This window comes from Arabidopsis thaliana (assembly GCF_000001735.4).
Source record: "Arabidopsis thaliana chromosome 1 sequence".
NCBI lineage: Eukaryota > Viridiplantae > Streptophyta > Magnoliopsida > Brassicales > Brassicaceae > Arabidopsis > Arabidopsis thaliana.
In genome coordinates this window covers 9,158,170-9,184,526 of record NC_003070.9, presented here as the reverse complement: position 1 = coordinate 9,184,526, position 26,357 = coordinate 9,158,170, and the positions used below count along the sequence as shown (strand labels likewise).

Below are 26,357 nucleotides of genomic sequence, written 5' to 3'. Positions count from 1 at the left end.
TACACTTTTTTTATCAAGTCCTTATTGCTTTGTAAGTTTTACACTTCATTCCTTATCTTTTCCAATGTCACAATTAATCCAAAATTTCAATTAATTTGTTGAGGATTTTAGCATACTATTATGGTAAGGCAAATAGTCAAAGAAATTCATATACTATTCCAGCTAAGGCAGATTCAGCAAATACATATCATTGTTTCAGCTTGGTTACAACAGAATTTATAAGGAATCTTAAGATACTATATTTTAGAAAAGACATATAGTTTGGTTGAAGTTGGCACCTTCATGCCACAGCAGGCATATCCTTGAGCCATGAATCAAGCGGTTTACCAATGGAGTAGACGATGAAACCGATCTCACGCAGCTTCACTGCATCAACAACATTCCTACCATCGAACACAAAAGCTGGTTTCTGCATATTGTCAAAGATTTTCTTGAAGTCCAAGGATTTAAACTCATCCCATTCGGTTAAGACACATAGGCCGTGCGCATCTTTAGTTGCCTCGTAAGCATCTGAGACGACATTCACTTGCTCTGAGATACCTTCAGCTTTAATCTGCTGAAGAGGAACAGGGTGGTCCCAGTCAAACCTAGCCATGGAAAGATCTCTTCTGATCTGTTCTTCAAGAACTTGTGGGTCGTATATGCTCAGCTTGGCCTTGTCTGCAACTAATCTGTTACAAACATCAATCGCTGGAGTCTCTCTCGTGTCACCTGTGTCCTTCTTGAAGGCAAAACCGAGGATCGCGATTTTCTTGCCCGAGACTGTGTTAAACATTGAAGAAACAACCCGGTTTGCAAACCGTATTTTCTGATAGTCGTTCACCTTTACGACTTGTTTCCAGTAATTAGCTGCTTCGGGCAAGCCGTTGCATTCACAAATATAGATAAGATTTAGGATGTCCTTTTGGAAACATGATCCACCAAAACCAACACTAGCATTCAAGAACTTTGGACCAATTCTAGTATCTGTACCCACGGCATGCGCAACTTGTGTAACATCAGCGCCAGTTGCCTCACATAGAGCTGACATGGCATTGACAGATGATATCCTCTGAGCTAAGAATGCATTTGCTGCAAGCTTAGAGAGCTCAGCGGACCACAGGTTCGTGCAAATGATTTGTTCCACTGGAACCCAATGAGCATAAACATCTCTTAAAGCTTTAATAGCCTTTTGCCCTGCTGCAGTATCCCTACCACCAATCAACACACGGTCTGGGTTATAAAGATCCTTAATTGCAGTACCCTCAGCAAGAAATTCAGGGTTAGAGAGAATCTGAAACTCTATGCCTTTGCTGTTATGTGTCAGTATCTTTTCAATAGCCTCTGCTGTCCTCACAGGAACCGTGGATTTCTCAACAACGATTTTGCTAGATTTGGAGACATCAGCGATCATCCGAGCAGCACTCTCCCAGTAAGTAAGATCAGCAGCTTTGCCAGCACCAAGACCTTGTGTTTTGGTTGGAGTGTTAACTGAGACAAATACAATATCACTCTCAAATACATGTTTCTCCACGTCTGTGCTAAAGAAGAGGTTTTTCCCTCTGCATTGTTTCACCACATCTTCCAATCCCGGCTCGTAAATAGGAAGCCTATCACTGTTCCAAGCATTGATCCTTGGTTCAGAGATATCCACAACGACTACTTCAATCTCAGGACACTTAAGAGCCATCACCGCCATGGTTGGACCACCCACATAACCAGCTCCTATGCAGCATATCTTCACCATTTCTGATTTTCAAAACGTCTCCTGTTAAAGTACAAAGCCAAGAAGATATAGTCTACGTAAATCAGTCAATTATACAAAGACAAAACCTTTAATAGAAACAACAAAGTGACAATTTACAACAACTACAAGTCGATGATTGGCTATATAAGAAAGTGCGGCGTTAAATCAAACACCTTGTAAGCTTAGATCTATCAATTTCAAAATGTTAACAGCAGAACATGCAATGTACTTCGATCAATCTGGTTCTTCTGATCACAAAATGTAAAAGCCACAATCTTTGAGTGTACGATCTAGAACAAACCAAAACGAACCCATCTTTGATATAAAGCGTGACAACGATGTCACGACAGACGAAACTGACAATAACGAACAAAACCCATGTTTCCAGTTTGAGAAATAACGAATGATCTCACAATTCAAAGTACCACAACAAGAACACAATGATCAAAAAAACGATACATTTTACGAAGGAGGAATAGAAAAAAGATAGGAAATTTACCTTCCTTGAGAGTGAAGAATCGAGAGATGGGCTTGTTACTGGTGAAGAATGAGAGAGAAAGCAAAAGATATTGTTGCGGCGACGATGATGGAATTTGCAGAGAAGATGTCTTCTGAAAGTTTTATAAATACACTCGCACCCACTTGACTTACACATTTCAACTTTTTATTTATTGCTCCCAATAAATCCCACACGCTTTTTTTTCTTTTTGGTTCAATTATTATGCTTCCATAATCATTTCGTTACAAAATTTACTAGCTAAAGATTATGAAGAGATTAATTTGGACCTTTTTGGGATTAAGACTTAAGAATCACTTGTTTATCTCATAATAATCTCTTGCTTTTATAATTGTAACACTAAGCTAAACTGGTTCAGTGGGTCTCAATGACAACTAACTTTTAATGATGTTTTGTGCTGTTATGTTTTTGTCAACAATATGCAATATGCGTATTTAAAACCGTCTAATAGTATATCAACATATCTTGATTTAAATATATTTATCTAAACCGAAATCCATAACTAATCATAAACTTTTGTATACATTACGCTAAACCAATAAAATGGGAAGGAAAAATCAAGAAGTGGAGTTTAAGAAAGAAGTGAACCAATGAACAGAGTCTTTAGGATATCTCTTGAGGTTGTCTCTGTAATCAACGAAGTAGAGACCAAATCTTGAACTATAACCTGCTGCCCATTCCCAATTGTCCAATAGCGACCATACGAAGTACCCTTTGACATTACATCCATCCTCTTTTATCGAAGCTTGTAAGCTAGAAAGGTAATCATGATGGTATTTGATCCTCTTTGCATCTTTGAGAGCGTCTTTTCTTGAGATCAGAATGCTGTTTGGGTCGTCCATTCCTACACAAACAAACATCATTACATTTATAAACACTCTTTCTTGTCTAGATAGTTTCAGAGATGTGTGTGTGTTTTACCATTTTCAGTGATGAAGACTGGAGGGTTTCCATATCTATGTTTAATGTAATTCATCAAGCTTCTCATCCCTCTAGGCACTATGTACAACCATATCGAACTTGCCTGTCCGCAACAACAACAAATGTAACACAAGCTTAGAGAAATTCGACAGTACTAATCACTTTTGGGAGAAGTATAACTAATTAGAGTTACTATATAATGTTTCTTACCCTATCTCCAATCGTGCTTAAACCCTTAAACGCTGAAAATTCAAAACAAAGAATTTTAATTAAGATCAGACACTCATCATGACTAGGGTTTACGTGAGGTAGAAGTATAAGTATTTACGTAGAGTGACGGTTCCAGAATCAGAAACGGCGTCGTGTAGAAGAGTGCCAATGAGATTGGTGGCATTGTTCCTTGCGTAGTACGTTGTGTAGTGATTAATCCCTACAAAATCTAAAGAACCCTTCACCAGAGAAGATTGAGATCCTGTAAACACCGGTAATCTGCTTCCGACTCTGCTTCTCATCGAGCTTGGGTAATCCCCAAACATCAACGGATCCAAAAACCTAATTAAGATTGTTTAAAGATATATGATCACTTGTTATAAGTTATGGAACAGAGCTAAGTTGTGTAAGAACATATACGTACCAGCCAAGTTGAAAGTCTTGAGCTCTTTGTGCAGCTTCAATGTCCTCTGTCTTGTTCGACTCTGGTTCAAACCACATTACATCAAACGCAATCCCTAACGAACCTCCTTGCTTTGCCTATCATAATTATACATCAAAACTGTATATATCCTTTTTTTTCATGTAACATCATGTTTTCACTTTAGTATTGACTAACCTTATACTTTTTCCTATAGATATCGGATACTGTGGCGTGAGTTAAAATAACATTGTGACCAACAATGTAAGGCTCGGTCGATGAGTTTCCTTCGCGACAAGTGAGCTTAAAAAGAATAGTGCAACGGCCTGGAGCTTGTAGGCCAACATCATAGCCTTGTATCGCGAACGTGTGTGGCTCGTTGAACGTGATCCAGTGCTTCACTCTATCTCCAAATCTCTGGAAACAAACCTCCGCATACGCTGCAAAATCATTTCTACAAAAAAGGGTACATACATGCATTGCCTTTTTAAAATTAGTTTCTGTGTACATGTAATAGTTTTACTGAATGATTAATGATATGGTTTTGGTATGGATTATTACATGATTTGTGGGTTTAGCCAACCGAGGTATCGATCATGAAGTGCTTGTGGAAGATCCCAGTGGTACAGTGTCACGTACGGCTCGATCCCTACAATCATTTTTTGTCTGTTTATACATGTGAAACTTGACCAACCATTCTTTAATTAATCTTTAAAGAAGAAGAAAAAAGACAGATCCGATGATTGTAGATGCATTATAACTACTGTTGAATTTGAGATCATTAGTACTCTTAAAATAATGCAACAAAACTCGATAAAATACCTTTAGCAAGTAAAGCATTTATGAGTTTGTTGTAGTGATCGATTCCGGCTTCATTTATATGTCCAACACCATCTGTACACCCATGCATGATATTATCATCAATAATCCATCAAAAGCCATTTGTTGTAGTAGTATCATAATTAAAACTTAATCTAAAGTAAACAAGATTAAAGGTAAACATGTTAAAAAGTTACATACTTGGAAAGATGCGGGTCCAAGAAATGGAAAATCTGTAAGCGTCCATTCCCATATTCTTCATAAGTTGTACATCTTCCTGCCATCACCATAATTCCAATCAAAACTTCATTAATTAAATTTTCGAAATGTATACTTATTGACCATTTTGTTAATTTATTATAGAAATTGGGGTTTACCTCGTAACGATGATACTGATCAACAGCGACATCAGCATTGCTAAAATCGGTGATTTTACCAAAAGTGTGGGAAAATGTGTCCCATATCGTAGGACCTCTGCCTTCTGCCTTCACCGCTCCTTCATGCTGCACCAATTATTGATATCATTAAATTTTATTATAACGTTGGTCCATCCATCTATATTTGCATTTTCGTTTTAGGGGATCTATTCCAGCCCGGAAACATTAATTGGGTGTGCATGGTTAGGTGAGAAACATTTTGAGAAAGAATTTGGTTTTACTTGAGCTTGACTTTGGTTATTATGGAGTTGAAAAAAAAGGATAAAGGTGAAGAAGATTATGAAAATGTTCAAAAGAATGGGTCATTGTTTGAAAACATTTAGTAATTTCTTTAGAAAAAACTAAATTTTGGAAAAACCGAAACCACAAGAAGAGGAGCAACTATTGGCTACCCGTGATTGATGAATATACATGGCCTTGTTTACGCGTCATGCAACTCAATTGTATTTCAATTTATGGACCAGAATTTTAAGAACATATAAGAAAACAAAAACATATTTAACACACACGCTTCAGTATCATTTGAGCCAAAAAAAAAAAATTACAATGAATTTTCAGATACTGAATAGTATTAGTTTTGGCTATTCTGTTTGCTTTTTAAATTATTTATTATTTTGGCTATATAGTATTGGGAGAATAAAAACATATCACATGTGAACCTATTTGTTCTGATGTGACCTATTTTTAAGTGGTTAATAATTTTGTTTTCAGATTCCTTTAAAACTTAAAAGGAAAACGATAAATAACTCAAAAATTAAAATAAAAATAGACAAAAACAAAGAGAGTGGGAGACTGGAGAGGAGAGGAGACCTGAAAAGCCGAAGAAGCAGTTCCAAAGACAAAGCCCTTTGGAAAACTGCCTCTGGAAATGTCCGCACATATGCATGTTTTATCCATCATCATCATCATGGTCACCATCATCATCATCTTTGTCATCGTCATGATTAATCTCCTATGAGCCATCTCTTCCTTCAATGTGTTTCTTCTACGGCCAGTTACATATATTTATGTGTAAATGGATCGAAATTGTTTTAGATGAATAAGAAAGAAGTAAGAGAGACCAACAAGAAAGAAAGAAAGAAAAAGAGGAGTGCAAGTGGAAAAAGCTATGTAAGGGGTACTACTATATATAGGAAAGGAAAGAGAGACCTAAAATCTTCTGATCCGAGCCAAAGAAAAAAGTGACAAATTTTTTGTTTTTTTAGACAAAAGAAATAATAATATGATAACCACTGTTGTTAATATTGAGATGCATACATGAAGCTAGACAAAAACAAATATGAAAAGTAAATTCAATTATACGTATGGTATAAAGTAAGTGAGAAGTTATATGGATGATATTTGATGTTAAATTGATTTGATCAAATGAAAATATAAGGTTACTCAACAAAAAATCTAGTCAATTTTAAATACTGTTAAATATAAAAATTTGCTTAAATAATTGTAATTTTTTTTTGTTGTATTCCAAATTAATTATAACTTTTCTTTATTTTGATTTGTTGAGAGCTAAAATTTTTCATGTAGGATATCTAATATTTGTTTAAAAGAAAATCAAGAGTATTTGTAGGTGTTGATGACTGGTATGGAACCACTTATGCATTGAACAATTGTTTTCTTGATTTCTTTAACTAAAAGTCTATCACTATTTTGGGGTTGTTAACTATTGGTAAGAATAACTCAACTTTAATACATGGAAGATTTCAAGATTAAGGTCCTGTTTGTTTGATCATTTGGAATTATCATCCAAATGATCCATCCAAATAATCCATTTGGATGATTCATCTTAATGATGTTTGTTTGATTATTTGCTAATTCATCTAAATGATTCATTTAGATGGAGCTTTGTTTGTTTGATCATTTGGATGGATCATTCACATTCTCATATATATGTAAATAACTAAAATGCCCTCTGTTAAGTAACAAATAATAAATAGCTACATTCTCATATTAATCAAAGTAGAGTTTGAAAAAGAGAGTTTGGTTTTGTCATAGTAACGCCATTGCTTTGTCCCAATCTGCACACAACATTATTCAGCTTCTTACATCAAGAGATCAATGAGGCACACAACATTATTCAGCTTCAACAACCTCCGGTTTGGGACCTGCACAGACAAATTAATATCATACCAACAAATTCAACATGACAGTTTCATTCATCAATCAAACAAATGCACTAGCTCAAAGCCTCAGACTAATCTTTATCAATATCAGTCCTATATGAATTCAATGAGAACCAAATACAAAACCAAAGGAATCGAATAAAACGCTTCAGCAAATCATCCACCATTAAACTCACCATGGAGCGAAATAGGACAATGATCCTTTCCCCAACAGTTTCCATTAAACAAAGCAAACTTCTTCGATTTCCTTTACTCTATAGTCTATACCATTACTCTATGGAACTGAATCGAAAAATTCTCAATTTCCAGTAAATGACCAAATCATAATCATCCGAACAATAAAAAGAAGCCTCAAACAAAGATCCAATTCAACACAAATGAAAACCAACCCTTCATCGATAAATGAATGAAGAATCAATCAATAACACCAATTATATAACAGAGGGCAAGAAAATAAGATCACACTTGGGATACTGAAATCAGAAAAGAGACAGAGAGAAGAGGAACAAAAAACTCACGTAAGAAAGATCCTTCTTGTGGACTACTACCTTGTTCAGAAGTTGAATCCAGAACCTTTAGAGACAAATAAACAAAGCCTAGAAACAGAGAAGATTGTCATTCCAGAAAGATGTTAAAAATTTCATATCAATAAGCTACATGGTCTCAATGATAAAGAAGACACAGTAAATGGTTTGTGGTTTTGAAAGCTGAAAATATGATACTTATCTACCCTTGTTTGCATCAGATCAACTAAAAAGAAAATGATTAAATACTAAAAGGATTCGAAGTCATGTGCTAACTAATGTATTGGCTACAAATACCACTTAATTTGAATCTATAACTAACCCACGGTGTAGTAAATACTTGATTACTCTACTAATGTACATATTTGTTATTATAACTAACGAAAAATCAAAACTAACGAATTGGCATTGCTTCTTCTTATATGAGAGATTCTGTGAGCGTGTGTGGCATTTGATGTCTCATGTTGTTAAGAGTGTTTTGATATAACCTACCTGTCCAAGTTCTGAATCCTGAACCACAGTGCCGTTGCAGCAAAATCCCTAAAGAGAAAACGGATCTGAAACAAGCAAGAGCAAATGGAGAAGAGAAACCATTAGATTCCCATAGACCAAGCAAAGATCTGAAACAAGCAAGAGCAAACTATTGTGATTGATAGACGTGAGCTTAGAGACCAACCAAAGATGAATCACTTACAGTGATTCTTCCTTCAATCCTTAAATCCTTCAAGCCAAATCTGGATCCTAGCTTTCTGCATCAAAAACACAAAGCAACACAAAGCAATATAAGCAAAACAAAGCTGTAAACTAAAGCTAATCGAAGAATCAAAAGCAATACAAAGCAAGCAAAGCAACACAAAGCCATAAACTAAAGCTAATCGAAGAATCAAAGTAGCCACGGAGTAAAGCAAAGCAAACCCACAAACAAACAATGTAACCACGGAGGATCAAACCCTAGAACAAGTGATTGCAAGAAGGATACAAAGAGAAACAACGAGAGAGACATGGAGCGAGAGAGAGGAAGCGAGAGAGAGAGAGAGAGAGAGAGAGAGAGAGAGAGAGAGAGAGAGAGAGAGAGAGAGAGAGAGAGAGAGAGAGAGAGAGAGAGAGAGAGAGAGAGAGAGAGAGAGCAACACAAACCTGTTACACTCCAGCGATGGATCCGACGAGATCTCCGGCGACCGATTCTCGTCGACGACGGCGAGATCACAAGATCAAAATTTTGATTTTCTCTGTTTTGTGTCGAGGAAAAGCTGAAGATGAGATGTGGTTTTTGGTGTAATTCCATAAATTAAATAAGGGTATTATTGACATTTTATAATTTTGACTGAATCATCTTCAGCAGAATGAACAGATCAAACTCAGTCTGATTTTCTTCATTTTCTGGATGAGTTTAAAAATAATCATTCAACTGAATCATTCAGATGATCTATTAAAACATGAAAAACAAACATTAGTTTTAATATTCATTGAGATGGTTCATCCAAATGGCCAAACAAACAGGACCTAAGTATCTTATTTAAAAAAAAAAAGATTTCAAGATAAAGTATAGACTATTGTCACTATACTCAGGAACAAAAAGAAAAATCATATATTTTTATCATTTGAAGTATTTATAGAAACCATTTATTATTGAAATTATATCAAAATAACTATATAAAAAAATAGTTCTTCAACTAACAATGTGAATATTTAACATACTGATCAGTTGACTCAATAAGGTTGAATAAAAATAATATATCTTATAAAACCGTAGTATTTGCTCTTTGATTGGTAGATCTCCATGCCTCCATCCATTTATTAAAGAACGAAAAATTCCGGTAAATAGAATTTTATTTCCAATTATAATGTGTTTATTTAACAAATGAACAAAAATATAAAATGTGTTTAGATAAGAGAGATCTTCATGGGATCGTGAGATTGGAACGAGTGTATGGCGTGAGATAATGTGAAAGTGTGGATGTTTTTGTGGCCCCCTCTTATTATAAGGCTTTTGTTCCCATTTGCTTTTTGTCTAAAAATTCTGTGAGCATCTCAAATAACCTTTGGCTTAAAGCGAATGGAAAAAAATGACAATCAAACAACTAATAATATAAGAATCAAAGTTGCCAACAGAGAAAATGATAATACACAAAAAACCACGAAAAGTAGACAACAGAAAAAGATTGCATCAAAAAGTAAAAATTATTGATAAGATAAAATTAGTGGGAAGTTATAATGGACATATGTGGCTAATGTATTTTATTTTTGTTAGTTAATTAGTTATACACTGGCCCTGTTTTTTGATTGATCGCTAAGTCAGCTACCTGCGATCTAAAAAAAGCTCTCATCTCTCTTTCACTTTCATTTCTCCTCTCTTTCATCTCTGCCGCAGTGACTGTAATTCGGCCATTCCGTAGACGCTGGAATTTTTAGCGTCTCAAATTCTCTTTCTCCTATCTCTTCAGATCTATCGCTGCGACTCTTTCATTCATCTCACCTTCATCTCTCCTTCTTTTTTCTTTTATATTTTGTGCCGCCGGTGCTTGTCGCAGCAATCAACAAAAAAACAGGGTAAGTATATAAACTTACATGTAATAAATTATATTTTTATAATTAATGGGGTCACTTGACCCCCTTCTTTCTTAATAGGTCCGCCGGTGTGCGTAAGTAGGAGATTCATTTGATTAATTAATGAATATAGAAGTTCAGAAGTGGAAATTATTACGAGTGTCTCGCGAAGTTATTCAAGTGCTTAATTAGTTGCTTAATTTTGTTAAAGTTATCACGCTTGACACGTATCGAATTATTATTGGTTTTAAACAATATTTTGCTTTAACAATGAAGATGTGGAATTTTGCACAATTATCCACTTGTGATGCAACGTATCTTGGTGTTTTTTGTTAGATTAAAACACGTTAGTCATATTTACCGTGTTCTCGTTTTTCGTTACAAATTTTACATTCTATGATTTTAATTTGCGTTGATTGTATTCATAATTACATTAGTTAATAATCTTGCTTTCTTTTTTAAAGAGGGATTTGTTGCTTTCGTTATACCTAGCCAAATAGACTTCTGATAGTTTGTGTTAAACGTGGATTATATTTTAGTAATCTTTGTCTATAGTTTTAAACTTTTTAGGTATAATTGCTTGTACTTAAACTTAAGATACATTATATGATTGATTTGGTAAATTTCCACATAATACATTTCATGTTAATAAAACTAAATGCTGCATTTGAGTTTTCATATTTGTTCACACATTGAGGTTATGTATTTGTGATTGTGACCCTCTTATATGAAAAAGGCTTGTGTTCCCATTTGCTTCTTTTTTTTTTCTTCCAAATAATACATTTTTTTCCCCGGATTTTATTCTCTAAATCAATTACTTTATGTTGAGCATTTACTTTTTTTTCTTCTTCTTCTTAAATAGATGTGTTGTGATTGTTTTTTAAAAAAATATGTAAGAGATTTCATCTGACTAATGAATGAATGTATAAGTCACAACACAAGTGCTAATTATTGGCTCATGAAGTCATTGAAATGTTAAGTTGTTTTGAAATTTGTAACGCGACAACAAATCTCATTAACCATTATTGTTTCTTTTATGAAAAAGTGGATGGAGGATTAGGGGTTTGCGCAATTATGGATCATAATATGCGTTTGTTAGATTCACACTAACAAGTCAACGACCCACATTACACACCTCTCTTCACTCTGTTTTTCAGATGCTCATGCAATAACGTCACACTTTTACACTTGTGTTCACACGTATGACCTTTATTAATCAATGATTCGAAAACGATTTCGTACCAAGTTATAATTGTTAGGAATAGCCAGTATCAAATCATCAACCCTCTCTAAGCTACAGCCAGCAGCTTAGAAACCAATTTTTTCTTACGGGCAAATTCAAAATGTTCTCAAAGCCAAAGAAACCAAGCGACGAGCTTATAATAGAGATGGTGTCTCAATATTCAGACTTCAGAAATCAACACCCGGCATATATTATGGCCGTTACGCATTCATTATTCAAAACGAGACAAGTTTTTTTAACAATTTGGCCAAAACAACAAAGGCTGTGTTTTTTTTAAGGTTACAGTAGCAACTTCCATAAAAGTAGCAGAGCAGAGATGTATCTGTCAGTTCTTCCTTCCCTCTGATAAAATAATGTGGTATCCGTGCCTGCAATTACCACGCAATTACATTCATCATCCACTAATAAAGATAAATTCAGATAGAAGAGAAGAAAGAAGAGATCGGATTTGGACATACGTTGATTTGAAGGGTGCACTGGTGACTCCAACAGGTGTATTAAAGGCGACATCTTGGAATGGACCTGCCATCTTTCCTCGAGGGAACCATCCAAGATCTCCTCCTTTTTTCCCTGATGGACACTCAGAGTACTCTGCTGCAATCTGAGATCGTTCCACACACAAATCGTGTTAAGATTCTCCACAATTCATAACACACATCTATCGAAATATATCTAACCGAAAACTGAAACTTGTAGATGTCGGGAAAGCAATGAACTATGAGGTATTGAATGTGGGTTTTCTATAAGCGGTTACGTACATATCACAGTTAGAGATGGAATAAACAATACTATCTGAACTATCTTAGATTGATGTTTTGATCTCATAGACAAAAAAGAAGAAGGATATTCACCTTTGCAAACTCAGCAGGAGGAACCTTGTCTCCGTTGCTCAACCAACCATCCTGCAACTTTTTGTAGGCCTCGTTGATCTTTCCTTGCTTCTCGCACAAAACATGTCTTGCTGAAACAAAAACAATTGGAGATTTGACTTTAATGCTATTGTACTAATACAAAAGTTGTAAGAGAACTTTTGGATCCATATTTGTTTACCAGTATTTTTTACTCATGAACAAAGGTAACAGGCACAGAAACGAATCCAAAAAACACACCTTTAACATAAGTGCATGTCCCAAGACCATCTGCAGCTTTTCCTGCTTTTCCTTTACCCTTGGAGGGAGCTTCTTCACTACCACTTGCTTGCTTTCCTTTACCCTTCCCACCAGCTTTTGCGTCCTTCCCCATCGAATTAAAACTATAAAAAACAACCACGATTAAAACTTTATTATCACCATCAGATTACAGGGTTTTAACTTTTAACATCACCACACACATCTTGTAAACCCTAAACCCTGAAATAAATCCAGTGAACTTTTCAATGCAGATTTAAAGCCAAATGCAAGTGACTTGGAATCTACTACACTGGAAGCAGATATACAAATTTGTAAACTTAAAAAAATGCTTCAACCCGAAACTTTTGGGGAATTTAATCAAACACTTAGTAAGCTAAGATCCATCAAATTCAGAATGATCAAAACACAAAACAAGATTACAGATTAAAAAATGAGTAATTTAACATTTGGACAATCGAAACGCAAAGAGCCCAATATAGAACCGGTGCGTCCATGCACAAGATAACATCGCAAATGGAAAAACAATTATCTAGACGGAAGATTTAGCGCAAATAACATAAACCCCAGTTTTCAATTTCTAGCCTAAAAATCAGAGAATTGACCAACAGTTTACAAAACCAATCGGAGAAAACACAAAAGGTTACTATTAAAAGTGGAATGAAATATTTGATTGAGAAGCCAAGAAATTTACAAAGTCGAGAACTTTACCTTGAGATTCTTCTTCTATCAGATTGAACGATCGAGCAGAGAGTGAGAGAGAGAAAGAGAGATTTGTTTGCTGAAAAGTCTTGTGGGGATTAGAGATGGAACATTAAACCCATTCATTAATATGGGCTTGGCCATTCATGGTTGGGCTATTAGGCCCAATAAGATACTCTTCTTATCAAATATTTTCTATTTTTCGTAAATTTAATCGCGCCAAAAAGAAAATAAATATTTTTCCTATTTTCGTAAATGTCTGTCTCTGCTTTTCATTTGTAGAGCTAGCTGTCTTTCAGTATCAGAGTGAAATTTTAGGGTTTTACAAAAGGGAGGTTTTTTGCTTCACTCTTTGCTTATTTGGGTTCTGGGTTTTGATTATTTCTACAAAGTAACCACATTTTTCACTTTCCGGAGATGGAGCTGCAAACGATGAAGATAACGAAAGATTGTGTAGTTGAAGTCAGTTCTGAAGAGGAAGGGTTCGAAGGAGCTTGGTTCAGAGCTGTTTTAGAGGAAAACCCAGGGAACTCATCTCGCAGAAAGCTTCGTGTTCGTTACTCGACGTTGCTGGACATGGACGGTTCGTCTCCCTTAATCGAACACATCGAACAGAGATTCATTAGACCTGTACCTCCGGAGGAGAATCAACAAAAAGACGTCGTTTTGGAGGAAGGTTTGCTGGTGGATGCTGACCACAAAGACGGGTGGTGGACTGGTGTTGTCGTAAAGAAAATGGAGGACGACAACTATTTGGTTTATTTTGATTTGCCTCCTGACATTATACAGTTCGAGAGAAAGCAGTTGCGGACTCATCTTATCTGGACCGGTGGGACTTGGATCCAACCAGAAATTGAGGTATGAGGTTGATTTATTCGAAGTGGGTCTTTGCTTGAATGTTTGAAACTGTCTCTTTGTTGCTCTCTTTCAAAAAGGTTGAAGCTTTAATCCGTTTTGAGTCTGGTTGCGTGTTATGGTTAAAGGTTTCAGCTTTAGTTTCAAAAGGCTGAAACTTTTCTCTATTTTTCGTTTGTTGAGTGTTATAGTTCCATGGTTAAGAGATCCTTTCTTAAATCCGGTGTTGTTTTTGCTTGTAGCTGTCAAAATTTTGTTGCTTTCTTTGTTCTTGTTATATGCTATGATTAAAATTATTAAAGGTTTAGTTTTGGTTGTGAATGCTTAAAAGTAGACTTTAATTTGTTGTCTTTGAAGGAATCGAATAAGTCCATGTTTAGCCCCGGGACAATGGTGGAAGTGTTTTCTGCCAAAGAAGCTGTGTGGTCCCCTGCAATGGTAGTCAAAGAGACTGATGTGGATGATAAGAAGAAATTCATTGTCAAGGACTGTAATAGGTACCTGAGCTGCAATGGTGATGAGGCGAGACCAACCAACATTGTTAATTCGCGCCGTGTTAGACCCATACCGCCTCCTTCTTCAGTTGACAAGTATGCATTGTTGGAATCTGTAGAGACGTTTTCTGGTTTGGGATGGCATAAAGGGCAAGTGAGGAAAATTCTCTCTGAGAACCGTTACACGGTTAGATTAGAGGCTACACAGCAGGAATCTACAATAAGACACTCAGATCTTAGGCCTTTCATGGTGTGGGAAGATGGAGTTTGGTATAACGATCTAAAGGTATCAATTACACTAGTTTCAATCAACATTCTGACAGTTTTGGTTTATTGGTATGAATGCTTTATGTTTGTTTCTATTTTCAGCAAAAACCCATAAAAGAAACTCCTCCAACCATCTTGAAAAGGAAGCCAATGCGCTCTTGTTCTGCTGCTAAGTCAATGACTCCTACGAGTGCCACAAAGCATTTGAGAAGTTTCCTGAATTCTAAGGAAATTAGCGAGACACCCACTAAAGCAAAATTTGTATCTGTAAGTTAGACACTCACTAGTTTCCTTTGCTTTCGCCATGTCTTTGATTATGCTTAACATATCTGCGTTACCTGAAATTAGGCCACTAGAGAATTAGGAAAAAACAAGGCTGATGCTGTGATGAATGACAAAACTCATCTGCTCATAACCCCTCAAGAAACATCAATAGGTAAACATAATCTTCCTTAACTCATTGTGTTTAGTTTCTACATCGCTTAATACTGATCTTTAATGTCAATGTGAATCTGTTTCACATGTACCCCAGCCCCGGTCATAACAGTCACACCATTGAAACAACAAGATGCTGAAACTGAAGGAAAAAAATCCCCAAAGAAGACACCTGAGCCAGTGAAGCATCAGAATGGCTTGGAAAATAGTTCAACTCAACACGAGGTAAAGCTAGTTTGTTGTTTGAAACATAACCATTCTCACTTCCACTAGATGGTGCTTATTATCTTTAGCCTTCCTGATTGTTAATTGTTTTTGAATGCAGATGCCTGAGGAGGAGAATAGCAACGAAAAGAGTAGAAAAAGGAAAAGAGAACAAAATCAAAACTCTAACCTGAATGAAACTGGTATGTCTAAAATCAGCATTGGCCATATTAGTTTTGGTATTCTTTGTTTCTTGCCAAACTTTATCATATCCTTGGTTAAAACTTGTAGATGAGACTTGCAATGTTTCAAAGGCTGGGGTCAACGGTACAAGTGATACTATACGTGTTGATGATGTTGATGATCAGCCTCTCTCTTCTTGGATAAATATACCTACAGGTTCGGTTCAATATACTAAAGCAATTTCTATTCAAAGTAGCTTAGATGTATCCTTTATTAAACAATCAGGTTTATATGCTTGAACAAATTTTTTATAATTTTATTTTGCATTGGTTTATGTAGTGCTATCCTCTGATCAGAGCTCGAATGTGGTGGATAATTCTGCTGCTGATGTTGAGGAAACTCAAGCAAAAGGTGCACTAACGATTGAGCCTTTTACAAAGAATTTGCCATTTTGGAAGACATATGAAATGGAGAAGGGATACAAGACAGTGCCACAGAATCCTCATTTTAGCCCGTTGTTGGAGTTCAAAGAAGATATTCGTGAATGGTCAGCAGTTGGCATGATGGTGAGTTTCTATGGGTTATTAGAAGAAGTAAAAAAGCTGCAGCTCGATGTTTCTTCAAGCAAACTAGGTAGCCTCAGTACTTGTTTTGCCGAGCTAGAGAAGCATGGTTTCGACATTGCAACCCCTCAGTCACGGATAAACAAAGTGTTGTCTCTCCAAGTTGGGCGAGCAAAGAAAGTGGAGGAAAGGAAATGTCTTGAGAAGAGGATTGAAGCTGAAGAGATTGAAATGCAAAAATTTGAACACGAGATGGTTGAGGTAGAACGCAAAATGTTGGAACTGAAGAGACGAGCAGAGGTTGCGAAAGAGAAGAAAGAAGCGGCGGACAAAATGATTGTCGAAATGAAATCATCTGCGGAAACCATTGATCAAGAGATTGCAAATGTGGAGTTGGAGTTTATAACATCTGTGTTGGCTCCGTGGTAAATAAGAAAACGAAACTATGAATGACCCCTCTTAAGCTCGTATTTATTTTGGTAAAATGAAGTAGATGTAAGTGATCTGTCAAATATCTTTAGACCTTATGGGTTATTGTTGACGATGCGGTTTAGCTCTGCTTTTGGTAAAATTAAGTAATGTAAGTTATTTGTCCTTATGGTTTATTGTTGACGTTGATGTTTATTTTTTATCTTATGATGATTAGAATCAATCTAAATTACACGCATGTTATCTTAATTTTTCACACCAATGTACCAACAAAGTCAGCAAGATAGTGGAAGAGCATGAGAAAATAATTATCTTTAATGCTTAAGTACATTAACAATATCAAAGAGACAGAACTCGCCAGAGACTGAACAAAATTGGCTCAAAATCAACACAACCTTTCTTACTCATTTAATTCACAGCTTAAACCAACACTAACTTAGGCTTCCCAAACTTCTTGGAATCAACATGGGTGTCGGATCCTTTATCAGTATCTTGGAGCTGCACCATATAAAAAACCACAAAAGTGAATTCAAATAAGCTAATACCAAGTAGCCTCATATTCAAATATCACTAAAGAAGAGATGACACAATGCATACCTCCACCGATTGTTGCTTCAGGCAGTTTCTCTATTGAGTACTTGCGTTGTGTCACATACATGATTGGTACACCAGGAATCTATAAACGAACAATAAGAAAGTTAACATCCAAGGATCCTAGCCATGGATTTCAAAAAGCATATATATCAAACTAACATCTTTACCTTGCGAATCCTTCGCTTTAGATCTCTATCACAAGTAGCTACTATGAAGCATTTATGCTGATTAATTACAGAGGAAAGAAACAAACAGAAGATTAGACTACATGCATAAACAGAGCATCTTCTTAGAGAAACAAGACACGATGGTAAACAAAACCGGAGCTGAGGCATTACCTGAGTAACTCTGTCCACAAGACAGTCATCAGCATATGTCCCTTTGAGTACACAAGGTAGTCTTTCAAATCGTGGATCTTTTGCAATCCTAACCAAATATAAAAGTAACTTATTAAGAATCGACAAAAATGATACAATTCTACTGAAAAACTCTTCTTTGAAGTCAAAAAGCTTTACCTCAGAGCTACACGATACTTCTGACCTAACTTCTCCAGCTCAGCCATGACACAGTCCGTAATACAAGGAGTGCCTTCAAATCCGAAACGATTCAAAGGTTAACAAAGAGAAAGAGAATTTGCATAACTGTAAACTGAAGATAGTTTAAGTAACTCACATTTTGCGTACAAACACCATCATTCCCTTCTCAAGATCAATCTATAACATAAAACAGAAGAAACTAAGTAAAAAACGATACCCATTTGCACAATAAACAAGAAGATTTCAATCAAGTTATTCAAGACAAAAAGAACTCAACCAAAATCGATATTTTCTTTATCATGCACATTCCGGTTACAGCTCTATTTTAGATAATGTAATTGATTGTGTAGTACCTTATTCTGGATAGAGAAGTTGATGAAATTGGTATCCACCAAAACCCGGTAAGGAGGAACCAAACTAGAGTTGTGAGAAAAGAAAAGCCCTGAAGGAACACTTGGACTGATACAAAACACCACCAAAATCACAAATCAAAATCCAAAGTTTCTAAGAAGATCCAAAATCACGAAGGTACCAATTTTTGCTGGAGGGCAAATATAGCTTACACGTTTCTCGGAAGTTCAGTGAGGTCCTTCTTGTTTGGATTCAGAACCTCCTCCTTGTAACTGAAGATAAGTATCAAGTAAACAAACCTTAAAGATATCAAATTTCAAGGAAGTAGAATTGTTACTTACTGTTTCAAAGCTTTGTGGCTTATCATCATCTTCATTACTGCAAACTTTTGAGGTTTCTTTGTCCTTCCCATCGTTTAACCAAAGACTAAAAAAAACCTTATAACCTTAGAAGGAGCAGAGAGAAATGGAGACTAAAGGGCCAAAAAATGCTCTCTTTCAAAACAAAAGACAACGAGAGAACTTTAGTTCTTGCTCTTCTCTCAGATGCAAGAATCGAGCAGAGGAGACTAAGAATTTGTTTGTTAAAAATTAGGGTTTTGAGTCGTTTGACATTTTAACCAAACCGAACCGAACCGAACCAAGCTAATGTGAGCTCGGCCCATATATGGAGCTCTGTCTTTTACGGCGTCTCTGCATATACCGGCGATGCTGAAGGAAGAAGCTGAGGGAGTGAAAATGGAAGATGATGATGAAGAACCACCGATGGCTGTTCAAATCCATCCGGATGTTTCTGTCGGAAAGGTTCACTCATCAAGCGATACTGTTTCAGTTGGTGTGTCTGTTATCACTGGCTATCTCGGCGCGGGAAAATCCACTGTAAGTCCCTTCCTTTCACTGATTTACGTGTTGGGTTTTGGTTTTTGATTGTGGTGTGTAATCTGATTGATTTTGCACCAGCTTGTGAATTATATATTGAACGGGAAACACGGGAAGAGAATAGCTGTGATTTTGAATGAGTTTGGGGAAGAGATTGGAGTTGAGAGGGCTATGATTAACGAAGGAGAAGAAGGTGCCATTGTTGAAGAATGGGTTGAGCTCGCTAATGGCTGTGTTTGTTGTACTGTCAAGCATAGTCTTGTTCAAGCTCTCGAGCAGCTTGTTCAGAGAAAAGACAGGTGCTTTGTTTCTCTATCTCTCTTTAAACGCTGGTTCAGCTCAAATTTATGATCTTCTATCTAATTTCTAGACACACTGAGATATTCGTGATGATTGTTAGGCCTAAAGCTCTAAGATTGGTGATGGCTTTACAAACCATAGGCACATATATCGCCGAAATTGTAGTATTATTACTTGCATTTTGGAGAAGAATGTATCTTTCACTTATTAGACGTTCTGCTTTTTCTTTCTTCTATGCAGGCTTGATCATATATTATTGGAGACAACAGGTTTAGCAAACCCAGCTCCATTGGCTTCTATTCTTTGGTTGGATGACCAGTTAGAATCAGAAGTCAAGCTTGACTGTATTGTTACTGTGAGTATCTTATTCACTTCTCCTTTGTTAAGCTTGAAGCTGCTCTTTATACTTCTCCTATCATCTTGTACACATCAGATGAATTGTAAAACATAGAATTATGCTATTGACACCATTATTTCTCTTAGTAAAACATAGCTAGTGATCTTTCTTTTTTCTGGTTAGCTCTTTGTAACATAAATGTCTCAGGTTGTGTACTGTCTCCCTGTTTCCACTAATTTATTGCTTAGGTATCTTGTTCCAAATGCATTTACTGACCTAGCTGCTTGAACAGGTCGTGGATGCAAAGAATCTTCGTTTTCAGCTCAATGAGCGTCGTGACTCATCCTCGTTTCCTGAGGCCTTTAATCAAATAGCATTTGCGGTAACCATTTTCTGACAACCAATGGGTACACTGACTTATGGCCCTCTACATCATGACATGACTTTTTTAATTCGTTTTGCAGGACACGATAATAATGAACAAGGTGGACTTGATTTCTCAAGAGGAGTCTGATGAATTAGAGAAGGAGATTCATTCCATCAACTCGCTCGCCAATGTCATCCGATCTGTTAGGTGCCAAGTTGATTTGTCCAATATATTAAACTGCCAGGCATATGATTCAACTGTTAAGTCTCTGAAACTTCTCTTCTCGTCTTGATTACTAATTATGCTTTTGACTGTAAAAACTGAACTTATCTTCCTTGTTTACTGTTGAAATTAGCATGTTAGTCGTCTGGAATCCCTGCTGGAAGCAAATAAATCATTAACGACGACAGATCTTCACGATAGTGGAGTAAGGACTCTATGCATCAGCGAACCGCAACCTATAAACCTCGATAAGGTAGCAAAAATGTATTGAACATTCTTGGACAAGTAGTTAAGAAATATTGTTGTTCGTGATACACCAACTTGTTCTCGGTTTGACAGGTTCGTTTATGGCTGGAGGAAATTCTGTGGGATAAAAAATCGGAGATGGATGTATACCGTTGCAAGGCTGTGTTGAGCATTCAAAACTCAGACCAGATGCATATTTTGCAGGTAATGTAGTCTGTAGTCATGAATTAAAACATGAGTAAGGTCTTATGATCCTCTCAGAATTTGTTATTGAATATGCGCAGGCCGTTAGAGATATATATGAGATAGTGCCAGCTCGAAAATGGAGCGAGGAAGAGAATCGAACAAACAAAATAGTATTTATAGGTCATATCTCCTTTTTGCATCATAGTTAACATTATTGCTCCCAACACTCGCTTACTGATTCAAGGCATTGAATATATTGCAGGACACAAACTGGATGAAGAAGTTCTCAGAAGCGGATTAAGAGATTGCAGACCCTAGATGAAAAAGCAAACTTGCAGTGACAACTAGATTGGTCTTTTTTTTTTTCCCCCCAAGTTTTACCGTCATGAACAATACTCTGATCAATTTTTGTATAATATATAACAAGTGTGTAAGGTTATATAGGTGTTTCAGTTAACGTCTTTACACTCCTGGTTTAATTCTGTAAGCAAATCCAAAGCAAGAAGATTGATGATCTTGAATAACTTAATAAGATAGATATATATAAGCTAAGAAATAAGATAGGTCATATGAAGCTTTGTTGAACAAAAGATGTAAAAGAGGAAAAGAAACTGTCACCAAGATTTAGCTGATTTGTGGATTAATTTCATATATATATTGATGTTCTCGACACAAAATCTCTACTTACTTAAGTGGGCTTCTGATGAGACTTTATCTTGGGCTTGTAAAATCTGACTCAACAAGCCCATTGGTTATATATATATAGTTTTACTAGTTGCTAGAAAAGAGCAAAGCAAAGAGTAGACGCCTAGACGGAGAGCCTTTTTTAGGGTTTCGAAACAAGAGCGATTGATCATGAAGACACGCAGCAAAAAGACCAAAACCGAGAACAATCAAGAAAAGTCAAAAGAGAAAAACAAGTTTGATCAACTGCCTCTGGACCTAGAGATCGAGATATTTAGGAGGTTGCCTTTGAAATCTGTAGCTAGGTTTCTCACACTATCCAAGTCATGTGCAGCAACTATCCGCAGTCCAAGTTTCATCACATCTTTCCGGTCGCCGCAGCCTTGTACCTTAATCGCTTCCGCTCCTATATTCAACTGTCTTCACCCCTTTAAACCTAGGGTACTGGTAGACCACAAGTTATCCTTCTTCTCATCATCGTCTTCCTCATCATCATCAACGTCTTTTCTATCGCGTTTGACATGTCCGTCGTCCCCATACCCTCGTCACATGGAGTACTATTGTCATTATGTAAATGGATTGATAAGCGTTGGATATGGTCGAGAGCAAATCGTAACCAACCCTAGCACTGGTAGATTCATAACTTTACCAAGTGTCAGAACAAAGAGAAGGCTCGTAAAAAGTTTTTTCGGGTATGATCCAGCTAGTGATCAATACAAAGTGTTGTGCATGACGGAAAGACTTTATGGCCATCAAGAAGACCCATCTTCTCAACATCAAGTGTTCACATTGGGAGTAAAAAAGCCATGGAAAATGTTAGATCGCACTACCATTCCTGATCACCGTCCTTGGACTAACGGTGTGTGCATAGATGGTGTTGTCTATTACATTGCTAAAACGGGGCAAGGTATGTCACAACTGAGCTTAATGAGATATGATTTGAGGGATGACAATTTGAATGTTTTTATTAGTTTACCTGAAGAGATTCGAACTCCAAGTCTATACAGTGACACTTTATTAAACTACGAGGGGAAACTAGCCATAGCCATTCCAGTTACATCATATATATTTGATGTGTGGGTTATGGATCAGGATGGCGAAAAACATGAATGGTTGAAGAAAATAACTTTCAATATTGAACCTTGGCAGAGTTCATTTGACGATATACGCATTAAAGGCACTACTCTTACGGGTGAGTTTATCTTCGCACCAATGAACAATTATTGTGATGATGAGTTTTATGTCTTCCATTACAAATCCCAACAAGAATAGCTTTACAAATATTAAGATTGAAGTTTCGGGAGACGAGGATTTTTATAAAAGAGTAATTGTTTTCTCGGATTACTTTGAGAGTGATAGATTGTTGCCGGAGAGACAATTCATGATTTGATACCCATATATGTAATCTTATTTTTTGTAATTTCGTTGATTACTCTGCTGAAGTCTTGTTCTTTTTTTTTTTTGGTTTAATTGAGTATACTACCTAAATGCACTATTTGTGTATATGGAGATTGGACATAGTAATCAGGTTGTATGTTTCAAATGATGGGGTTTGTTTTGGTAAAGGGTTTGTTCTGCTTCTAGCGGCAAATGTTTGGTTAACTTTAATACTTATGCTTATTTTCAAGTTGTAGCAAATGTTGGGTCAATAGTTATGCTTAGTTTACTTTAAAACTTATGTAAAGCATGAATGTTTATGTGCTAATGGAAAATTATAGAGAGGAAGAGAGAGATGGAGTAAGTAGGTCAAGGAAAAGGCTTTGGACTTTTGAATGAAAATTGAAATGGTAACAAGTGTGTATGAGTCTCTTTTGTTAGGTTGTAGCTTGTGAGGAAATGTAAACCTTTCTCCATTAGCTAAAATCAGTCAACCAAAATAACAATTATCGTCTTCTTTACAGTCGTTTATCATCATCAGATCCATTTGTCCTAAGATGATCATTTCTCTTCTTTGATCTTCTTTTGGTGATTTGCCCATTTCCGAGGACACGCGCGGTAGATTCTAGATTTAGGGTTTCGAAACTATAGCGATTGATCATGAGGACACGTAGCAAAAAGACCAAAACCGTGAACAACAACAACGATCTACAAAAGTCGGAAGAGAAACAAAAGTTTGATCAACTCCCTCTGGACCTAGAGATCGAGATGTTTAGGAGGCTGCCTTTAAAATCTGTAGCTAGGTTTCTCACACTATCCAAGTCATGTGCAACAACTATCCGCAGTCCAAGTTTCATCACATCATTCCCGTCGCAGCCTTGTACCCTAATCGCTTCCGCCGCTACAATCAGGACTTGCCACAACTTGCCTTCCAGCTTTAAATCTAAGGACCAAAGGTTGTACTTCTTCTCATCGTCTTCTTCATCATCAACTGTCTTTTCTACGCGTTTGACATGTCCGTTGTCCCCATATGATAATCTGATAGAGTACTATTATCATTATGCTAGTGGTTTGATAAGCATTGGATGTAATCGAAAGCAAATCGTAACTAACCCCAGCACTGGTAGATTCATAACTTTACCAAGTGTCAGAAGAAGAAGAGTGGTCGTGAAAAGTTTTTTCGGGTATGATCCAGTTAGTGATCAATACAAAGTCTCGTGCATGACGGAAAGACGTCATGGCCTTCGACAAGACCCATCATCTGAACATCAAGTGTTCACATTGGGAGAAAAAAAGCCATGGAAAATGATAGATTGTACTAGCATTCCTGATCACCGTCCTTGGTCTAACGGTGTGTGCATAGATGGTTTTGTGTATTACGTTGCTAAAACTGGACAAGGTATGTCACAACTGAGCTTAATGAGATATGCTCTGAGGGCTGACAATTTGAATCTTTTTACTAGTTTACCTGAAGAGCTTCGAACTCTAAAACTATCTGGTGACACTTTATTGAACTATGAAGGGAATGTAGCATGGCCACTCCAGTTACATCTTATATTTAATGTGTGGGTTATGGATCAGGATGGCGAAAAACATGAATGGTTGAAGAAAATAACTTTCAATATTGAACCTTGGAAGAGTTCATCTCGCTATCTAGACGTTAGAGGCACTACTCATACGGGTGAGTTTATTCTTGCACCATCGCACTATCCTGATGATGAGTTTTATGTCTTCCATTACAATCTCGGCAAGAATAGCTTTACAAAGAAGAAACTTCAAGTTCGTATTTACAATGTTAGAATTGTGTCTACGTCTTCAATAATTGGTCTCTATCTCTCCTTCTCTCTCTTGTAGTCATCTTCTCTCCATACCTCTGGAATATATCAGCCAAATCAAACAAACTCACTTCTCTAAGTTTCTTAGCCATCTCTTCAAACATAACCACACCTTCCTCATTAGAATAATAATGCAAGAACTTGCTATAATCAAACCTAGGAACTTCAAGCCCTCTCTTCAACGTTCTCTCAATATACTTTGTAGTTTCCAACCGTTTCCCCGCCTTGATCATACCTCCAACGAATATCGTATCGAAATTCACTAACGGGTCCGGCCCTTTCCTTCCCCTTCTCCCCAAATGTCCTTGCAACAACATAAGATACGTATGCATTATTGGCTCGCACCCTCTCTGTATCATCTTCCTGAAAACCTCTGTTGCTTCGCTTGCCCGTTTAATCTTCACCAACCCTTTTATCAACCCATGATAGATACTAATATCCGGATTCTCAACCCCTTCCACCAACCCATAAGCCTCTACAACTCTTCGTTTAACCAACAGTCCATAGATTAACGACGCCCAAGTTAAGTTATCCACATAAACACCTCTCTCACGCATTTCATCGAACACCTTACGTGCCATATCAATCCTACCGTTTTTACACAACCAATCAATCATCACCCTGTAGAAACCCCCATCCAAATCACCACCTCTTTTCGAAACCATAACATAAAACACCTTAGAAGCTTCATCAAACTGATTCTTCTTCAGAAGTGTTTCCATAATCTTTTTACCAGCTTCGATATCAACATCAAATCCTTCATCCATCATCAAATTCCAAAGCTTAGCAGCTTCAATCAAATCACCAACATCACAAAACCCTTGTATCATCGTCCTATAAGTAATCTCATCAGGTTTAATAAACTCCTTCAGCTTAATAAAAACAAACTTAGCTTCTTCAACAAGCTTCTCCTTACACAGAGTCTCCACTCCTCTATTCATCGTTTCCACATTATACAAATACCCAAAACCGTTCATCAAATGGAAATAGTTTACACATTTCTTCAACTCTCTAGCAGAAGCAAGTGTTTTCAACACAATCCGAAATGTCTTATCGTTAACCAATCCACGTTTTCCGATCTCTTGAGCTAATTCCCAGAAAAGATCCATGTTTCTTGAGTTCCCGATGATTGCTAGCATCTTATTAGAGGTAGTGGAAGTGTGGGTGAAATCAGGGTGGTGAGTTTGAGAATAGAGGAAGAAACGGTGTACAGGACGCCACGAGAGTGGGAAATTGTTGCAGACTTGGAGGAAGAACTCGTGAGTTAGTTGAAATTTGGTGGAGGAGAGTTTAGAGACGAGACGTGAATCAGGTGAGTTCTGTTGCTGGTAGAGAATTGTACAGACTCGGAGAAGATGGTCTTGGTTTATCGGTGTGATTGTGGTTGGAGTTAGCTCGGTGGAGAAGAAGCGGTGGTTGAGAATGAAGCATCGCCGAATTGAGTTTCCGATGTTAATCATCCTCCGAGAAGTCACGACGGCCACAGCCATAAGTTTCCCGGCCAATGGAGAAAACAAAAGACAAGAACTAAATTAAATAAAAAAAATTAGGGTAAAATTATAAGAGGCTACAAAGAAGCCCATCTAAGCCTATGTCTAAAAATGAGTGGGAAAATGGAGATGCGGGGGATCGAACCCCGTGCCTCTCGCATGCAAAGCGAGCGCTCTACCATTTGAGCTACATCCCCGTTGATGTTTAAA

General features: G+C 36.8%; 9 protein-coding genes, 1 long non-coding RNA gene and 2 other non-coding genes across 13 annotated transcripts; 5 read left to right on the top strand and 7 right to left on the bottom strand.

Annotated features, from left to right (window-relative positions):
- Positions 1-133: 133 nt before the first annotated feature.
- UGD1 (UDP-glucose dehydrogenase 1) lies at positions 134-2,519 on the bottom strand. Its single transcript, NM_102419.4, has 2 exons — positions 2,226-2,519; positions 134-1,747 (listed from the first exon to the last, which is right to left on the bottom strand). Exon 2 carries the CDS (start codon positions 1,724-1,726, stop codon positions 281-283), a length of 1,446 nt encoding a protein of 481 aa, NP_173979.1. The 5' UTR covers positions 1,727-1,747; positions 2,226-2,519; the 3' UTR covers positions 134-280.
- A 40-nt stretch (positions 2,520-2,559) lies between these two features.
- On the bottom strand, positions 2,560-6,315 carry BGLU40 (beta glucosidase 40). The gene is made up of 11 exons (NM_102418.4): positions 5,862-6,315; positions 4,992-5,117; positions 4,816-4,891; positions 4,618-4,689; positions 4,357-4,444; positions 3,994-4,249; positions 3,799-3,914; positions 3,493-3,716; positions 3,375-3,406; positions 3,165-3,267; positions 2,560-3,087 (listed from the first exon to the last, which is right to left on the bottom strand). The coding sequence occupies exons 1-11, from the start codon at positions 6,012-6,014 to the stop codon at positions 2,801-2,803; spliced, it is 1,533 nt and encodes a 510-aa protein (NP_173978.1). The 5' UTR covers positions 6,015-6,315; the 3' UTR covers positions 2,560-2,800.
- A 613-nt stretch (positions 6,316-6,928) lies between these two features.
- Positions 6,929-8,916, bottom strand: AT1G26558. Of its 2 annotated transcripts, NR_143570.1 has the most exons (5): positions 8,833-8,916; positions 8,372-8,444; positions 8,188-8,252; positions 7,690-7,767; positions 6,971-7,153 (listed from the first exon to the last, which is right to left on the bottom strand). It is a non-coding gene; the product is annotated as an other RNA (non-coding RNA). The 2 variants fall into 2 exon arrangements; NR_143571.1 differs by having other exon boundaries at positions 6,929-8,252; positions 8,390-8,444; positions 8,833-8,885.
- Positions 8,917-11,493: 2,577 nt separating this feature from the next.
- On the bottom strand, positions 11,494-13,409 carry AT1G26550 (FKBP-like peptidyl-prolyl cis-trans isomerase family protein). Its single transcript, NM_102417.4, has 5 exons — positions 13,324-13,409; positions 12,595-12,737; positions 12,337-12,446; positions 11,944-12,086; positions 11,494-11,853 (listed from the first exon to the last, which is right to left on the bottom strand). Exons 2-5 carry the CDS (start codon positions 12,725-12,727, stop codon positions 11,811-11,813), a joined length of 429 nt encoding a protein of 142 aa, NP_564250.1. The 5' UTR covers positions 12,728-12,737; positions 13,324-13,409; the 3' UTR covers positions 11,494-11,810.
- Positions 13,410-13,573: 164 nt separating this feature from the next.
- AT1G26540 (Agenet domain-containing protein) lies at positions 13,574-16,978 on the top strand. Its single transcript, NM_102416.3, has 8 exons — positions 13,574-14,172; positions 14,527-14,949; positions 15,033-15,197; positions 15,279-15,366; positions 15,463-15,590; positions 15,691-15,772; positions 15,861-15,968; positions 16,092-16,978. The coding sequence occupies exons 1-8, from the start codon at positions 13,732-13,734 to the stop codon at positions 16,742-16,744; spliced, it is 2,088 nt and encodes a 695-aa protein (NP_173976.1). The 5' UTR covers positions 13,574-13,731; the 3' UTR covers positions 16,745-16,978.
- AT1G26530 (PIN domain-like family protein) lies at positions 16,957-19,167 on the bottom strand. The gene is made up of 9 exons (NM_102415.5): positions 18,567-19,167; positions 18,438-18,497; positions 18,228-18,333; positions 18,011-18,051; positions 17,906-17,926; positions 17,677-17,764; positions 17,506-17,562; positions 17,342-17,420; positions 16,957-17,242 (listed from the first exon to the last, which is right to left on the bottom strand). Exons 1-9 carry the CDS (start codon positions 18,635-18,637, stop codon positions 17,229-17,231), a joined length of 537 nt encoding a protein of 178 aa, NP_173975.4. The 5' UTR covers positions 18,638-19,167; the 3' UTR covers positions 16,957-17,228.
- Positions 18,627-21,316, top strand: AT1G26520 (Cobalamin biosynthesis CobW-like protein). Its single transcript, NM_102414.4, has 9 exons — positions 18,627-19,103; positions 19,185-19,402; positions 19,644-19,758; positions 20,033-20,122; positions 20,205-20,366; positions 20,463-20,582; positions 20,669-20,779; positions 20,860-20,941; positions 21,024-21,316. The coding sequence occupies exons 1-9, from the start codon at positions 18,933-18,935 to the stop codon at positions 21,077-21,079; spliced, it is 1,125 nt and encodes a 374-aa protein (NP_173974.3). The 5' UTR covers positions 18,627-18,932; the 3' UTR covers positions 21,080-21,316.
- Positions 21,317-21,616: 300 nt separating this feature from the next.
- AT1G26515 (F-box and associated interaction domains-containing protein) lies at positions 21,617-22,717 on the top strand (the record flags this gene model as incomplete). Its single annotated transcript, NM_001198171.1, has 1 exon — positions 21,617-22,717. One exon carries the CDS (start codon positions 21,617-21,619, stop codon positions 22,715-22,717), a length of 1,101 nt encoding a protein of 366 aa, NP_001185100.1.
- Positions 22,718-23,482: 765 nt separating this feature from the next.
- AT1G26510 (F-box associated ubiquitination effector family protein) lies at positions 23,483-24,676 on the top strand (the record flags this gene model as incomplete). The annotated part of the gene is made up of 1 exon (NM_102413.2): positions 23,483-24,676. One exon carries the CDS (start codon positions 23,483-23,485, stop codon positions 24,674-24,676), a length of 1,194 nt encoding a protein of 397 aa, NP_173973.2.
- Positions 24,630-26,147, bottom strand: AT1G26500 (Pentatricopeptide repeat (PPR) superfamily protein; the record flags this gene model as incomplete). The annotated part of the gene is made up of 1 exon (NM_102412.1): positions 24,630-26,147. The coding sequence occupies one exon, from the start codon at positions 26,145-26,147 to the stop codon at positions 24,630-24,632; it is 1,518 nt and encodes a 505-aa protein (NP_173972.1).
- Positions 25,273-25,956, top strand: AT1G06003. Its single transcript, NR_139003.1, has one exon. It is a non-coding gene; the product is annotated as an other RNA (long non-coding RNA).
- A 124-nt stretch (positions 26,148-26,271) lies between the features above and the next one.
- On the bottom strand, positions 26,272-26,344 carry AT1G26490. The gene has a single exon. It is a non-coding gene; the product is annotated as a tRNA-Ala (tRNA).
- Between the last annotated feature and the right edge of the window lie 13 nt (positions 26,345-26,357).

Excerpts from the sequence above, each read along its gene's own strand:
- AT1G26530 (NM_102415.5), bottom strand. The coding sequence starts at position 18,637 with ATGGGAAGGACAAAGAAACCTCAAAAGTTTGCAGTAATGAAGATGATG. Across the intron at positions 17,927-18,010 it reads ATGGTGTTTGTACGCAAAAT|GCACTCCTTGTATTACGGAC; the intron begins GTGAGTTACTTA and ends TCGGATTTGAAG. Across the intron at positions 17,421-17,505 it reads TAAAGCGAAGGATTCGCAAG|ATTCCTGGTGTACCAATCAT; the intron begins GTAAAGATGTTA and ends GTTCGTTTATAG.
- AT1G26520 (NM_102414.4), top strand. The coding sequence starts at position 18,933 with ATGCTGAAGGAAGAAGCTGAGGGAGTGAAAATGGAAGATGATGATGAA. Across the intron at positions 19,403-19,643 it reads CTTGTTCAGAGAAAAGACAG|GCTTGATCATATATTATTGG; the intron begins GTGCTTTGTTTC and ends TCTTCTATGCAG. Across the intron at positions 19,759-20,032 it reads AGCTTGACTGTATTGTTACT|GTCGTGGATGCAAAGAATCT; the intron begins GTGAGTATCTTA and ends CTGCTTGAACAG.
- AT1G26550 (NM_102417.4), bottom strand. The coding sequence starts at position 12,727 with ATGGGGAAGGACGCAAAAGCTGGTGGGAAGGGTAAAGGAAAGCAAGCA. Across the intron at positions 12,447-12,594 it reads GACATGCACTTATGTTAAAG|CAAGACATGTTTTGTGCGAG; the intron begins GTGTGTTTTTTG and ends TTTTTGTTTCAG. Across the intron at positions 11,854-11,943 it reads AGTGCACCCTTCAAATCAAC|GCACGGATACCACATTATTT; the intron begins GTATGTCCAAAT and ends TGGTAATTGCAG.
- AT1G26540 (NM_102416.3), top strand. The coding sequence starts at position 13,732 with ATGGAGCTGCAAACGATGAAGATAACGAAAGATTGTGTAGTTGAAGTC. Across the intron at positions 15,367-15,462 it reads CCCTCAAGAAACATCAATAG|CCCCGGTCATAACAGTCACA; the intron begins GTAAACATAATC and ends CATGTACCCCAG. Across the intron at positions 15,969-16,091 it reads TTGGATAAATATACCTACAG|TGCTATCCTCTGATCAGAGC; the intron begins GTTCGGTTCAAT and ends TGGTTTATGTAG.
- BGLU40 (NM_102418.4), bottom strand. The coding sequence starts at position 6,014 with ATGGCTCATAGGAGATTAATCATGACGATGACAAAGATGATGATGATG. Across the intron at positions 4,690-4,815 it reads TTGGACCCGCATCTTTCCAA|ATGGTGTTGGACATATAAAT; the intron begins GTATGTAACTTT and ends ATGGGTGTACAG. Across the intron at positions 3,407-3,492 it reads TTCTGGAACCGTCACTCTAC|CGTTTAAGGGTTTAAGCACG; the intron begins GTAAATACTTAT and ends TTGAATTTTCAG.
- UGD1 (NM_102419.4), bottom strand. The coding sequence starts at position 1,726 with ATGGTGAAGATATGCTGCATAGGAGCTGGTTATGTGGGTGGTCCAACC.